We start from the raw sequence: 15,445 nt of genomic DNA, 5'->3' as shown, positions 1-15,445 counted from the left end.
TCCCAGTCGGAAGACTGAACCAGGATGAATCTGTCCATTCTGGGTTGAATATTTAAAAATACAGCGAGGACAAAACTTAGTTTGATTTTACTTTAAGTTATTTACATTAATTAGTTGTCAGGACTCAGTGTGTCGGGTTCATCCGAGCCTGATCAGCTGCGACGGGCACAGCCCGCACCGCAGCTCTCTGGTCGCGCTGCAGCAGTTACTTTCCGATGCTTTTTCGAAAGCCCGAACAGTCCAGTCCAGCAGACACGACAGCCCACGCATCTACATCTACCATCCTTCAGCAGTAACAACGGAGCCGCCCGAGCGGCAGCCTCAGCCGACCTCCCCGGCCGCGGGGACGTGCCGGGATAAATGAGCACGCCGCACTCGCTCGCTCTGGGCGCAGACCCAATTAATCGATCCCTAATCCTGGCGGATCTAAACCTACTCTGTGCAAAATGAAGGATTTTCTCTGTAAAGACACACCATTTCTCTTACTATTACACGTACAGCTAGCTGAGTGTCTTCTCCTCATTTGGTTGGGAGTTGCTATGCAGTCCCGCGGCCCTCGCGGCCCACAAGTACAAAACAGAATTTTTTTTGGCGGCCCACTAGATGGCGCTCTGGCCCTATGGTTAAGAATCACTGATATAGAGCATCATGACAAGCGCCAGACAGGGACGCCAGACATTTGAGCAGCCAAAATCTTGCAAAATATAGCTCGGTACAGCTCAGTATAGCTCAGTATATCTTAGTATAGCTCATTATAGCTCATTATAGCTCTTTATAGCTCAGTATAGCTCAGTATAGTTTAGTTTAGCTCAGTATAACTCAGTAAACAAGCTTTTGAATTTTTACAGTCTGCCTTTGATGAAGTGCAGTCTCGTTTGGAGCAACTGAAACTGGTTTTAAATGATGAAAAATCCAAAGTTATGTTTTTTTCAAATTCATCAGTTCTCCCGGAGAATACCCCATCAATTAAAACTGTCCATGGTAAAGCTCTTGAGCTCTAGCTACAAATACCTGGGATTAACTATTGATGGGGAGCTTACATTTAAAGCACACATAAAAAATTTGGTCTCTAAACTAAGGGTGAAACTCGGTTTTTATTACAGAAACAAGGCATGTTTTTCCCTCAAAGCAAGAAAGTTTCTGATTTCGGCTACTTTTCTGCCTGTTCTGGATTACGGCGATGTTGTGTACATGTGTGCGTCAGCCAGCTGTCTACAGTCCTTGACTCCCATCTACCACTTAGCTCTTCGGTTCATAACTGGTTGTAGCATCTCACTCACCACTGTGAATTGTATGCTAAAGCTGGCTTGTCTTCTCTGAATGTTAGACGTTTTACACACTGGATGACTCTGATTTATAAGGCTCTTCTTGGCTTGGTTCCTGTTTATTTATGTTAATTTCTCCAGAGAACTAAAAGCAGTTATGCTTTAAGGTTGAATGACACTTTATCCTTGGCTGTTCCTCGTGTTCGGACTAACTCGGGGAAAAAAAGCTTTTAGTTTCTCTGCACCCTCTGCGTGGAATACCTTACAAAATGAACTGAAAATGCCTGAACTTGTTTCATTTGAAGCCTTTCGCTCACTTCTGAAAAAACGGGAATCCTTTCGGCAGTGCCTGTGTTTTTAAACTACATGCGCCCGTGTTCTTAAATTTAAAATTATTTCTGAAGTTGTTTTTACATATTATTGAACTCACCACTATTGCACTTTAATCGCTAACAGTTTGCACTCTCATTTTAAAGTTTATTACGTTTATTACGTGATTGCTGTTATTTGTGTGTGGACGTGTGCTGCTGCCTTCCTTGGCCAGGTCACCCTTGGAAAAGAGGTCTTGACCTCAATGGGTCTTTTTTATCTGGATAAATAAAGGTGAAATAACAAAATAAAAAAAATAAAGCTCAGTATAGCTCAGTATAGCTCATTATAGCTCAGTATAGCTCAGTATAGTTCAGTATAGCTCATTATAGCTCAGTATAACTCAGTATACCAGTATTGGGGCGGCGTTGGGACTCACCAGGGGAGCTGAGGGGGGACTTGATAAAGGCCTCGGGTCTCGGGGCGACTGGCTGCACCGGTCGGGTTTGTTTGGCCGCCAGCTTCTTCAGGCTCACCCTCCTCTTGTCAAACATCTCCTGCATGGACGTCTGTTTCTGGTGGACCTTCTCCACTTGGTCCTGGAACACGGGAAAACCCTTCAATGTGAGCTAATGCTCATCTGAGCTTTTCTCTCTTTGACTCAGCAGATGTTTAACTGTAACATTTAGTTAAATTAAAAACATTCTCCCCAGGGCCGGTCCAAGCCTCCATGGGGCCCTAAGCTAAATTTGATTTTGGGGCCCTCCATTACTGCCAATAATACTGATTATTGATCATTCGCACACCCATTATAAACGTATTTCATGTTCTTCTCTGTCATTACAAATACACTTGTAAAACTAGATGTAAGAACTTTTTGTTGTAGTTAGATTGTAATGCACAGGGATTAAGAGCATGGAAGCAACAACAGATTAACAAATTAGCAGAAAAATCTTTCAATTGATATTTATCAAAGTCAGGAACTGCCCCTACTGGCCACACAGAGAAGCGATAGATAAAAGGTCAGAGAGCTGCACAGTTGCAGCAGTGTTGTTTCCATCATCCTACTGTCAGCCTGGCAGGTTTTTACCATCTATGGTTTTTAATCTGAAATGGGAGCAAATTCAGCTACAAGAGCAACCTGGGGTTGATCTACACTTAATATTTAAAGTGATATAGGACTAAGTGTGATACTGAGTGTCATCCACAGTGTAGGCCTACTGAAAGAAACAAAATAATCAAATAGATAATTTATAAACCATTTACTTTATTTTTGGTTTTAAATAAACTGCAACAGAAAATGTGCAACAACAATTTGAAGTCTACTCTAGTCTGTTAACACAATAATTAATATTATTACATAAACAATATTATATTTTGTACAGTAACATACATTATACCACGGCCTGTGTGAATACTCGATTCTGATTGGCTGGCAGGTGTAGGTTATAACTTATAACCTACACCTAGAAAACAAGTTTGGTCAAATTGCCTGATAACTTTAATATCATTGCGCTGCATCAACTGCCAGGTGGTAACCACGGCAACGGAGATTCAGAGAAGAGCCGGCTACCGCAGGACGGCGACCTGAGTGATTTTGTTATTTCTTTTAATTTATTTGGTGAATTTAACAATTTTGATGACTGGGATGCAGAAGAAGAGAGAAAAGAAAATAGCCGAGCGGACTAGAATATCTCCTGTTACCAAGGAAACTGAGTTATGGCTTGTTACAAAACTTTACCAGGTTACGGCTGCAGACGAGAGATTAAATAGTCGCTCAGCCGCTCAGCTGTGGCTTGTTATAAAACTAATAACTAGCTAACTAACTAACTAATAATTACTGATCTTTTTGTCCTTGTTTTAATCGGGACTATTTATTATTTATTTTTCCTTTTTTCTTTTCTTACTGGTTCTTTGTTGTTACATATATATATTTTTTTGTGTTTTGTGTTTGCTTCTTTTTTGGGTGGAAATGCTAGAAAGCATTTGTTATAGAAAGTGTAAATAATAATAATGTGAAGGTTAAAGGGTAGGCATTTATAAGCTCAGAGCTTCAGCCTATTACCTTTCGATCCAAATGATTACACGACATGTTATGAATGAGTGTACCATATTGAGCACAAGATTGAAATAAATAAATAAATAATGATTTTAACTGAAAACACATTAAAGCATGAATAACTGATTTAATATTTATGTTTTTTGGTAAGTGATAATGCCCTTCGAGGTGTACATTATCAGAAATATATGGACTTCGCGGATGCAAACCTTCGCAGTTTACGCTCCTGCGTTGTCCATATATTTATGATAATGCACCCCGTCGGGCGTTATCCCTTACATAACATACCTTTGATATTGTATGAATCATCACTCACACATTAATGTGTGATAAATGTTTTTTTTTAACTCTTGGGGGCCCCCTAGTGGTCACAGGGCCCTAAGCAGCCGCTTAGTTGGCTCTGATTCTCCTTACCCTGAAGTTCTGGTTCAGCACCGCCTCGTACTCCTTCCAGATGGTGTCGAGGTCGACCAGTTTATTGTGTCCTGCGTTGTCCAGGTAACGCTCCAGCTCCTGCAGGGCCAGCTCCGCCCCCTCGTGCGACTGACACTTGTCCACCGGCTGAGACGCCAGGAGGTAGATGCCGTCGTCCACCCACTTGGACGCCTGGAGAGGAAAAGACAGTTAGAAACCTCAGACCAACCACACCGGAGCGGAGGGGCTCGTGAGTCGTCTCCTCCAGTGTTGTGCATGGACGAGGTCAAATGAACGCGTTCATTGAACATTTCTGTGAGAACGTTGAACTGAACGCAACATATTTGCAAATAAAGAACTTGAATGTGAACTTGTTCATTCTGCAGATCACGAACTGGAATTTGTTCTGTTCAGATTCTGTGAGTTTCAGGTTCACTGTTTAGGTCCAATTATTACAGAATAATCCTCCTTCTCATTTTACCAGCGGGCGGCACATTGAAAATTACGGTGGCTGAGACCCGCCATTGCTGAAAATGAAAGAAATGCCGCTGCAAATGAAATAAATGCTTTGCAAATAAAAGAAACGCTGCAAATATAAAGAAACGCCGCTGCAAATAAAAAAAAAACGACGCATATAAAAAAGCCACAACGGAAGTGAATTACTGGGGACTATTTTTGCTGATGCACCGGTGTTTTTAAGTGAAAAGGAAGAAATAAGAAGAGCGAGGAATAAGAAGAACAACGAACGAGAAAATAAGTGAAAAGGTTAGTGTTCAACGTCGCTACGTGTCATTTTTAATGTGCAACACCGGTGCATTGGCAAAAATAGTCCCCAGTAATTCACTTCCATTGTAGCTTTTTTACTTGCGTTGTTTTTTTATTTCATTTGCAGCGGGGTTTCTTTATATTTGCAGCTGCGTTTCTTTTTGTTTGCAGCGTTTCTTTTATTTGCTAAGCGTTTATTTTATTGGCAGCAGTGTTCGTTTCTGTTTGCAGCGTTACTTTTATTTTCAGCAATGGCGGGTCTCGGCCACCGTAGAAAATACTCAACGAGACGACGACTTCACACTACATTACCCACAATGCAGTTTCACACTAGCATAACAATGGGCTCCAGCTCTATGGCAACGGCGGCCTGAGCCCAGACGTTGCAGACGCAGCGTCAGCGAGCCGTCAGATGATGATCTGCTTATCATTATCTGTGGGAATTTTACATATCGTCTCCCAAAGAGTCCGACGGTAAAAATCTAACCTTTCTGTGCAAATTATGTCCACCTGCGCTGAGAAAACAAGTCTTAACGTCTGCCTCGTCAACTTCACATTTGAAACGTCTTGTGGAGTTAAAGCATCCGTCCAGTGTGAGGAAATATCTGACTTGACAATCAATCAAAGTCTGCGAAATCTCGTTAATATTTGTTGCTTATTAACTCTATATTATTCTATGATTTATCCTTATTTGATTTATGGTAATATTGTTTGGGCAAATACATACCCTTCCAGTCTTCATCACCTTTATTTAATCCAAAAACGATTTGTAAGACTTTTTCTAACTCTACGGAACCCTCTACTCCTTTGTTCAGAAAACTCAAAATTCTTTCAGTATACGACATAAATATTCATCAGATATGTGTGTTTTTATACAAACATATTCTCAAATACATTCATATAATACTAGACAGGTTAATCATCTTCATCTTCCTTTTTATAAAACTAAACACGGCCCGTATTCCCTCAGATATCGTGGTGTACAGATATGGAACTCCAAATCTCACATTATCAAAAGCTCTGTTTCTCTAGAGATTTTTTAAATACATTTATCATCTCATTTAATTCACATTTAAAAAATGTCACAAGTTTTCTTTGTTTATTTATTTATTTATTTTGTGTGTTGATGATCTGTAACTACTGTATGTAGTCTAACCTTCTTAGTTTTTTTACTGTTTTACTTCCTAAATTGAGGGGAGGTTTCGCTGCATAAGCCTGTTGGCTTTTTGACCTCTCCTGTCAAATTTGTTTTACTATTTTGATTGTAAGTGTTACTTTTATTGTGTGCAAACTAATAAAATAAAATAAATAAAAATAAAAGTCCTCAGGAAACTAGGACAATACACAATTGTATACAGTGAACAGTTTAAGGATAGTCTGGCGTTTCATTCGTACTTCTCACCTAAAAACATTAAAAAGAACTGAATTTGAACTAGTTCATGAGAAGTATGAACTCCTTACCATCTCCAGCCGCTGGTGCAGCTCGATGGCCTTCAGCAGGTGGTCCTTCTTGGCCTTCAGGCGGCTGCAGAAGTCCTCGCTGATGGATCTGAGCTCGCTGCATTTGGGCCGGATGGAGTCCTCGGCGTAGTGGGAGTTCTGGATGAGAGCGTCCCCGTCCCGGGACAAGGCCAGGGCTCGCTCCAGGACCTCCTGCAGACCAGGGCACAGAGGTGTTCAACATTCAAGATTCTTAAATTAGAGCTGCTTTACTGTAGGTGCTGGTCCTTGTATAGATAAAGTGCAAACAAAATAAAAGTATGATTGAATTTGTTTCAGACAATTACTGCAAAAGTGATAATTAAACAGTATTTACAAAAGAAAAATCCCAAACATGTACATATTCACCAGTATTAGCTCATCGTTGCATCGTATGTTCATATATAAATTTGTACATAAGAGAAAAAATAATATAAAGGTAAAAGTATTTATACGTTCAGATATGACATTGATTGATGAAAATGAAGATGCAAAACTTGTTTATTCATACCCCTTCTCCCTCTAATTAGCCATATAGTAACCTTCCTATTCTATTTCTATGCTTATATCCAAAATTAAATATATATATCCAATATAAAACAGAAAAAAAAACAATTGTAAAGGATTTTATAACTCTGTCCAAATTTATGTTCAACAATTTTGGGTTCTCTATTACTATTCCTGATGTCTTATCTTCTTGGCATTAGATTAACACACAGTTCGAATGCTCCAGATCAGCAAATGACCAAAACATCTGCATTTATAGAGGTCTGTACATCAATGACTGATGATTATTGATTTTTAATCAATAAATACCCCGATGAAATAAATATTCTCTTGTAAAAAATAAAATGTATATAAATATATATATATATATATATATATATATATATATATATATATATATATATATATATATATATATATATATATATATATATATATATATATATATTAGTAAGGTAAGTAAAATATAAATATGTAAGAATAAAAGAAGATTAAAAAAAATAACAAAAATAAATAAAAAAGATTCTTAAAACCAAAGAGATGCTAAAGGAAACACGAATGTTCCAGTGATTAAAAGTGATTTGTTTTTAAATTTATGCCATGAAGAGTTCCTTTGTCATGATATTTGCAGCAAGATGCCACTTGCGGTTTTGCTCTGAACGTTGCGTTTGTATACATGTATATATGAAGTTAACTGCTTGTTACTTTTAAGCAACATGTTTATCTTGTTTAAACCATATGGCGCTTTTCCACTAGCACCTACTCAGCCTGACTCGGCTCTCCTCCACTCGGTTTGGTTCTTTCCCACTAGGGGTCTAACATGCAGAGTAGATACTTTTTTCTGTATCTATTCTGCCGTTCTTAGCGGCTGAGTCGGGCTGTGATGTCATCACACTACAGGCCACCGATTGGTCGGGGGGTTGGAGTCAGACGTCTGAGTCAGGATGTGACATCAGAGAAAGAGACTCTGACGGAGATTCTGGTTCATTTTATTCCACCAGCAACGGCAGCAGAAGTCTGTTTGGTGATCCAACTCTGAGGTGCAGATGTTCATAAACCTGGTGCTGAGGAGATAATTAAAAAGGGATCTAGACGGGCGATAAGGAACGACCAGATCTACCAGGAGCTCTGTCACTTCATAGCTGCTTGCGGCTCCAGCTGACTTTTCAGCAGCGCAGAGACAAACTAAAAAAAAGTAAAAAGCGTTGCCGCTTGAAGCTTCTCTCTCTCTAATTTTTTAACTTGATATCAAACACAAACCACACAGACCCAGCAGCACATCTATCATCCCCTCCATGTTCTACATCTTTAGTGTTGTTGTCTTTTCATTTAGATCAGGGGTCGGCAACCCGCGGCTCTAGAGTCGCATGCGGCTCTTTAGCGCCGCCCTAGTGGCTCCCTGGAGCTTTTTCAAAAATGTTTGACCTTTTTTTCCTTTTTGTTTTAAAATGTTTCTCTTTTTTTCCTTTTTTCTCCTTTTTTTCTTCTTTTTTTCCTTTTTTTCTCTTTTTTCTTCCTTTTTCCTTTTCTTTTTAATCTCGACATTTCGACTTTTTTCTCAAGATTGTACTTCAACATTAATCTTGACATTTCGACCTTTTTCTTGAAATTTTGACTTTTTTCTCGACATTTCGACTTTCTTCTCAAAGTGCATAATGAAAAAAAAAATCTTCCACCAGTTATAACTAATATAGCTACATCCAGCATGTGTTGCCTTCATTCTAAGGCTTATAAAAGACTTTTCATTTTTTGCGGCTCCAGACATATTTGTTTTTTGTGTTTTTGGTACAATATGGCTCTTTCAACGAACATACATCACAGCAGCTTCGCTCCAACCTCCTACTTCTGCTCCAAGTGCTGGATTGTTATGGAAATAAAACCAGGCCGAGTTGAGATGAGTAAAACCGAGTAGGTGCTGGTGGAAAAGTGCCATTAGAGCGTATCTGGTTTAAGTGGTGATCTTGTATCAGCATGTTCCCGCCCAATAAGCTCGTACAACGTGGAAGTGTGCCGGTCGGACAACGGTGTGCCGGTCGGGCGGGACTTACACAGACTCTGTCCTCGAAGGCGGTGAGCTCGTAGAGGATGTGGTCGGCGTGGGCGGGGCTGATCCCGACCTCGGAGAAGGCTGCCAGCTTCTCAGACGCCTGCTCCAGCAGAGCCCTCACCTGCAGGGGAAACATCGCCGTCAGTCTTCAGGTTTAAACAGGGGGCGGTACTCGAGTTGTAAAAAAAAATCAGGGGGGATGGTGGATTTTATCATATGGGGACAGATAATTTGTGCTGATTACAAATAATATAATATATTACAAATAATAGCAGTGACCAAAACACCTGCAGAAATACTGCAGGAATGACATAGCAGCAGTTAAATGCAGCCTTCTGTAAGCTTGAAATATCCACTGGGCTTACATCAAATACATCAAAACACAACAATAAAAAACACTTTTCTGAACTTATCAATATGACTCTGTCCTTCACAGGATAAGTAACATGGATCACTGCAAAAACTCACAATCTTAACAAGAATATTTGTCTTATTTCTAGTTAAAATGTCTCATTTTAGTAAAAAAATCTCATTACACTTAAAACAAGACTTATCACTGGAAAAAACATCAATTTTCACCTGTTTCAAGTAGATTTTCACTTGAAATAAGTAGAAAAATCTGCCAGTGGAACAAGATTTTTTTGCTTGTAATGAGAAGATAAATCTTGTCCCACTGGCAGATTTTCCTACTTATTTCAAGTGAAAATTGACTTGAAACAGGTGAAAATTGTCAAATAACAAGTTATTTTTCCGGTAATTACTCTTGTTTTAAGTGTAATGAGATCTTTTGACTAAAAATGAGACATTTTAACTAGAAATAAGACAAATATTCCTGGTAAGATTTTGAGTTTTTGCAGTTAACGTCTGAAAGGAGCAGTAAACATCCAAATGTAAAACGCAGCCATGAGTCAGTCCTGATGAACATGACCTTTGACCTTTAGTGCATAAAAAAGAGAGATTTTTTGACTAAAAATGAGACATTTTAAGAAATAATAAATAAGACAAATATTCCTGGTAAGATTTTTTTTGCTTGAAATAAGAAGATAAATCTTGTCCCACTGGCAGATTTTTCTACTTATTTCAAGTGAAAATTTACCTGAAAAAGGTGAAAATTGTCACATTTTTCTGGTGTTATTTTTCTGGTGATGACTCTAAATGTTGAAATAGCAGTAAAACCACATTTATTAATGAAATGACATAAGGGATGGAAAGGGGGGATGGCAGTTTTACAGGGGGGATGAGGGGGGATGCCATCCCCCCTCATCCCCCCTCAACTCCAGTACTGGGCGGCGTCGACCCGAGGGCGGCGGGGGCGACACGCCCGGCTCACCTCCTTGTAGTCCTGCTCAAAGTGGCGCAGCTGCAGACACTGCTCCATCTTGGTCCGGTGCCTCGTCCAGAACTCGTCGAAGGCCCGCTCCGTCTCGTCCAGCTGAGACAGCAGTCTGATGGGAAACACACAAGCCGAGGAGGGGAGGAAAATGATGAAGTGAGATACTGACGGAGGTATTTAGATGTCTGTTATACTGGGCCGATGCCTGCTGACATGATGCTGCAGCAACATTTACTTACAGGACTGTGCTGAGTAATTAAATAAGTACATAAACAACGACCTTGGAGTCTGTAAGGTGTATTCTGGTTGTCGGCCAGCAGAGGGCGTTTCCTGCGGTGGTTTCTAGTCTAAATCACCTCTCCTCCAACTGTGATGAGGTCGTATTTTTCTGTTTTTATGATCATCAAGCAGCCCTCGCTGTGGTTTCTGCACTTCTCAGTCAAGAAGATCTCATTATTCTGGCATTTCACTAATAAAATTCACCCGAGACAAGAGGTTTCCTCTATTTTAGACACGAAGGAAAAAAAAGAGTCTGTGTTGTAAATCATCCACTAATCATACGTGCATGTTTTCTTCCAAAATCATGGTTATTATTTAGTTTAAATCAAAATTATGCTGTTTTTTCATTAGTAGTTTTAGACATTATTTCTACATTGAGACTGGACCGTGTCACTCGGTGAGCTCCGATGAGCTTGTGGGCGGTCTGAAGGGAAACAGGCTTCAGCTTGAGCTTCAGCTTGGCTTGCTTGCTGATTGGGTAACGTATTGCGTCACGCATCGCGTCACTTCCTGGTGTTTGCGGTCTGTGCTGCTGCCGTTTCACGGCGTTGCAGGCTCAGATCTCTCCCGACTTTTTATCTAAAACTTAGACTGTTTTCTGGTAAAATAGCACTATATCTGGTACATTACTGTTTTTATTTCAACACTCGCTCATTTTCTCTTCCGTAACTTTCACTGTCACCAATCACCGATACATTTTCTGTCCGTTAGCCTCCGTTAGCATCTTAGCATGGCCGCTCCGGCTCCCACCGCTTCACCTCTTTCCTGCTCAGTGTGTGAAATGTTTAGTTATTCCTCTGCCTCCTTTAGTGAAGACGGTAAGTGCTTAAAGTGTAGTTTATTTGCAGGGCTGGAGGCGAGGCTCAGTCAGTTAGAGGTCCGGTTCGGCCAACTAAACCATAGTCCGAGAGCCTCCTCAGCTAACCAGGCTAAGCTAGCGGCGGACCGGCCCGTAGCAGCTGAGCGTAACCGCTCCCCTGCAGCTCCCGAGCAGCCGGCCAGGCAGGGCAGCTGGGTGACGGTTCGGAGGAAGACTAGTCTTAAAGGGCTCACGGAACACCACCACCCGCTTCATGTGTCTAACAGATTTTCCCCACTTAGCGACACATCTGTTGAGAAACCGACCCTGGTGATTGGAGACTCCATAGTCAGACATGTGAAGCCGACTCCAGAGACCTTAGTTAGGTGCATCCCGGGGGCCAGAGCGGGCGACATAGAAGCAAATTTGAAGCTACTGGCAAAGGGTAATCGTAAATATGGTAAAGTTATCATCAATGTCGGAGCTAATGACTCCCGTCTTCGCCAGTCGGAAGTAACCAGAATGAATATTGTCTCGGTGTGTAACTTCGCCAAAACCATGTCAGACTCCGTAGGTTTTTCTGGCCCCCTCCCCAATCTGACCAGCGATGACATGTTTAGTCGCATGCTCTCGCTCCGCCGCTGGTTGTCTCAGTGGTGTTCAGAAAACGACGTGGACTTTATTGACAACTGGGAGACATTCTGGGGAAAGCCCGGTCTGATTAGAAGGGACGGCATTCATCCCACCCGGGATGGTGCAGCTCTTATGTCTAGAAATCTGGCCAATGTTATTAGACACTCCCCCTGACAATGCAGGGTCCAGGCCAGGATGCAGAGCTGTAGTTTAACAGGGCTGGAGGCGAGGCTTAGTCAGTTAGAGGTCCGGTTTGGCCAACTAGACCATAGTCCGATAGAATCCTCTGCGGACCGGCCCGTAGCAGCTGAGCGTAACCGCTCCCCTGCAGCTCCCCGGCAGCCGGCCAGGCAGGGCAGCTGGGTGACGGTTCGGAGGAAGGGTAGTCTTAAAGGGCTCAGCGACACATCTGTTGCTTCTCAAGGACCAACGCCTGCCAACAAAACTGTAGGATTGCATTATGTAATTAGCGACTCTAAAACTGTAGGATTACATGATATTGGCGACTCTGGCCAGGTGCCTAGCAAAATAGAAGTGGTTGCAGTTCCCCGCCCTCCAAAAGTTCACCAGGTGCAGCGTTATAGAGGCGTTAACCAAGATAACCTTGTAAAAATTAAAACCAATGCACATTTGGTACCAATTACAGACCGAAAAATTAGATGCGGACTACTAAATATACGATCATTAAGCTCTAAGTCTCTGTTAGTAAATGATATAATTACAGAGAGCAGGAGTGATATTTTCTGCTTAACAGAAACATGGTTACAGGAGGAAGAGTATGTTAGTTTGAATGAATCAACTCCGCCCGGCTACTTTAATCATCACATTCCTAGAAGCACGGGCCGAGGCGGAGGAGTCGCAGCAATTTATAACTCCGGTCTCCAAACAAAAATTGAACCCAAGTGCAACTATAATACATTTGAAAGCCTCATGCTTGGTCTGAAATTTCCGAGCCGGAAATCAGAGAAGCCAGTTGTGTTAGTGGTAGTGTACCGGCCCCCTGCTGGTGCGTATCTGGAGTTTTTGTCTGAATTTTCAGATTTCCTTTCTGGATTATTGATCAGCACAGATAAATTCATCATAGTGGGTGATTTTAACATTCATATGGATGTTGAAAGCGATAATCTTAAATTAGCCTTCGATTCTCTTCTAGAATCAATGGGTATCTCACAAAAAGTGGATAAACCGACGCACTGTTTTAATCATACTCTCGATCTCGTTCTCACCTACGGTGTTGAAACTGATGGTCTGTTGGTGTCACCTGTAAACTCCCTTTTATCCGACCATTACTTAATAACGTTTGAATTTAATTTTGTTGATGTTGAAGTGCAAAATAGGAGGTATTATTTTAGCAGATGTTTGTCTGATGAAGTTATTGTTAAATTTAGGGAGGCCATTGCTTATCTTACGACAGTGCGAAATAGTGATGTAGTCGAGGCCAGTGACCTGGGTTCTACCTCTGCAGATGTTGATTTCCTTGCTAGTAACACTGCTGATTTGTTGCATTCAGCTTTAGATGAAGTTGCTCCTTTGAAAAGGAGGGTTTCTAGCCACAGGAGCTTAACTCCCTGGTACAATTCAGATATCCGCATGTTGAAACAAAACGTGCGTAAAATGGAAAGGAAGTGGTACTCTTGTAGGTCTGTAGACTCTCATCGTGAATGGAAAGATATTCTAATAGTATATAAAAAAGCCATTCGCAAAGCCAGAACAGCTTATTATTCAACGCTGATAGAGGATAACAAAAGTAACCCACGTTTTCTGTTCAGCACTGTAGCCAGGCTGACAAAGAGTCACAACTCTGTTGAGCCGTGCATTCCTGCAGCTCTCAGTAGTGAGGACTTTATGGGCTTCTTCAACAGTAAAATCGCGAGAATTAGAGAAGAAATCAACCAGCCGGTTGTAGGTGTTTCTTCAGCTTTAGCGACTTCCCTAGGCTCTGACTTGTCTCTAGACTGTTTTGATCCTATAGACCTCCCTGAGCTGACTTCACTCGTTAATAGAGCTAAGTCAACCACATGTATGTTAGACCCCATCCCGACTCGTCTATTCAAACATGTTTTTTCTCTTATTGGTACGACAATACTGGACCAAATTAACCTATCCCTAAGTTTAGGATATGTACCACAGGTTTTCAAAGTCGCAGTAATTAAACCTTTACTTAAAAAACCTTCTCTTGACCCAGACACCTTAGCTAATTATAGACCAATTTCCAACCTTCCATTTGTGTCTAAAATTCTGGAAAAGGCAGTTTCAAGCCAGTTATGTGACTATTTGTATAGAAATGATCTGTTTGAAGTCTTTCAGTCAGGGTTCAGAATGCATCATAGCACAGAGACAGCACTTGTTCGAGTCACGAATGACCTCCTTATGGCCTCAGATAAGGGATTAGTGTCCATACTGGTTCTACTGGACCTCAGTGCTGCTTTTGACACTATAGATCATGGCATTTTACTGCACAGGTTAGAGCATGTTGTTGGGATTAAAGGGACAGCTCTATGTTGGTTTAAATCATATCTATCTGACAGGTTCCAGTTTGTTCATGTACATGAGGTTTCTTCAGAACAGTCAAGGGTCTGTTATGGTGTTCCGCAGGGTTCAGTGCTAGGGCCAATCTTGTTCAGTTTATACATGCAGCCGTTGGGAAGTATAATCCAGAATCACGGCATACACTTTCATTGTTATGCTGATGATACGCAGCTCTATTTGTCTATGAAGCCGGATGAAACAGAACCGTTAGTTAAACTTCAGGCATGTCTTAGGGACATCAAGGACTGGATGTCCAGAAATTTCCTGCTTCTAAATTCAGATAAAACAGAGGTTATCATTCTTGGTCCAGAGCATCTTAGGAAGGGATTAGATGGTGTTGCGATGGCTTCCAGTGCAACTGTGAGAAATCTTGGTGTTATTTTCGATCAGGATTTGTCGTTTAAACCATATGTCAATCAGGTTTGTAAAATAGCCTTTTTCCATCTCCGTAATATTGCAAAGATTAGGAAAATCCTCTCACAGAGTGATGCAGAAAAACTAGTTCATGCGTTTGTATCTTCTAGACTAGATTACTGTAATGTGTTGTTAGCAGGATGTCCAAGTAATTTGCTGAATAGGCTCCAGCTGATCCAAAATGCAGCAGCACGAGTACTGACAGGAATTAGCAGGAGAGACCACGTCTCTCCAGTGTTAGCGTCGCTCCATTGGTTACCCGTAAAATTCAGAATCCAATTTAAAATTTTATTACTTGCGTATAAAGCCCAAAACGGCTTAGCTCCGCATTATTTGCAAGACCTGATAGTGCCTTATGTTCCTGTCAGAGCTCTCCGTTCTCAGAGTGCAGGTTTACTCGTAGTTCCTAGAGTATCTAAATGTAGATTTGGAGGGCGGGCGTTCTGCTATCAGGCACCATTACTTTGGAACCAACTTCCAATCTGGGTTAAGGAGGCTGACTCCACCTCCACCTTTAAAACTAAACTTAAAACCTTTCTGTTTAGTAAAGCCTATAGTTAGTGTTTAGTAAACCTCTAGCTGGTGTTGGTAAATCTCTAGGTAGTGTAAACTT

At 41.1% G+C, this 15,445-nt stretch overlaps 2 protein-coding genes across 2 annotated transcripts in view; one reads left to right on the top strand and one right to left on the bottom strand.

The window, feature by feature from the left end:
• LOC133445640 (guanine nucleotide exchange factor DBS-like) overlaps window positions 1-10,409 on the bottom strand; it is a 35,529-nt gene extending 25,120 nt beyond the window's left edge. The window contains exons 1-6 of the mRNA XM_061722963.1: window positions 10,384-10,409; window positions 10,176-10,290; window positions 8,847-8,966; window positions 6,274-6,465; window positions 4,048-4,239; window positions 2,014-2,173 (exon numbers count right to left, since the gene is read on the bottom strand). Coding sequence (XP_061578947.1) covers window positions 2,014-2,173; window positions 4,048-4,239; window positions 6,274-6,465; window positions 8,847-8,966; window positions 10,176-10,290; window positions 10,384-10,409 — 805 coding nt within the window. The remainder of the gene's footprint in view (window positions 1-2,013; window positions 2,174-4,047; window positions 4,240-6,273; window positions 6,466-8,846; window positions 8,967-10,175; window positions 10,291-10,383) is intronic.
• A 521-nt stretch (window positions 10,410-10,930) lies between these two features.
• Window positions 10,931-12,971, top strand: LOC133446207 (uncharacterized). The gene is made up of 2 exons (XM_061724154.1): window positions 10,931-12,135; window positions 12,406-12,971. The coding sequence occupies exon 1, from the start codon at window positions 11,188-11,190 to the stop codon at window positions 12,061-12,063; it is 876 nt and encodes a 291-aa protein (XP_061580138.1). The 5' UTR covers window positions 10,931-11,187; the 3' UTR covers window positions 12,064-12,135; window positions 12,406-12,971.
• The last annotated feature ends 2,474 nt before the right edge of the window (window positions 12,972-15,445 follow it).

This window comes from Cololabis saira, chromosome 6, assembly GCF_033807715.1.
Source record: "Cololabis saira isolate AMF1-May2022 chromosome 6, fColSai1.1, whole genome shotgun sequence".
Classification (NCBI taxonomy): Eukaryota; Metazoa; Chordata; class Actinopteri; order Beloniformes; family Belonidae; genus Cololabis; species Cololabis saira.
The sequence above is the reverse complement of the archived record's forward strand: the minus strand, read 5'-3'. Positions and strand labels throughout refer to the sequence as shown.

Excerpts from the sequence above, each read along its gene's own strand:
- LOC133446207 (XM_061724154.1), top strand. The coding sequence starts at position 11,188 with ATGGCCGCTCCGGCTCCCACCGCTTCACCTCTTTCCTGCTCAGTGTGT.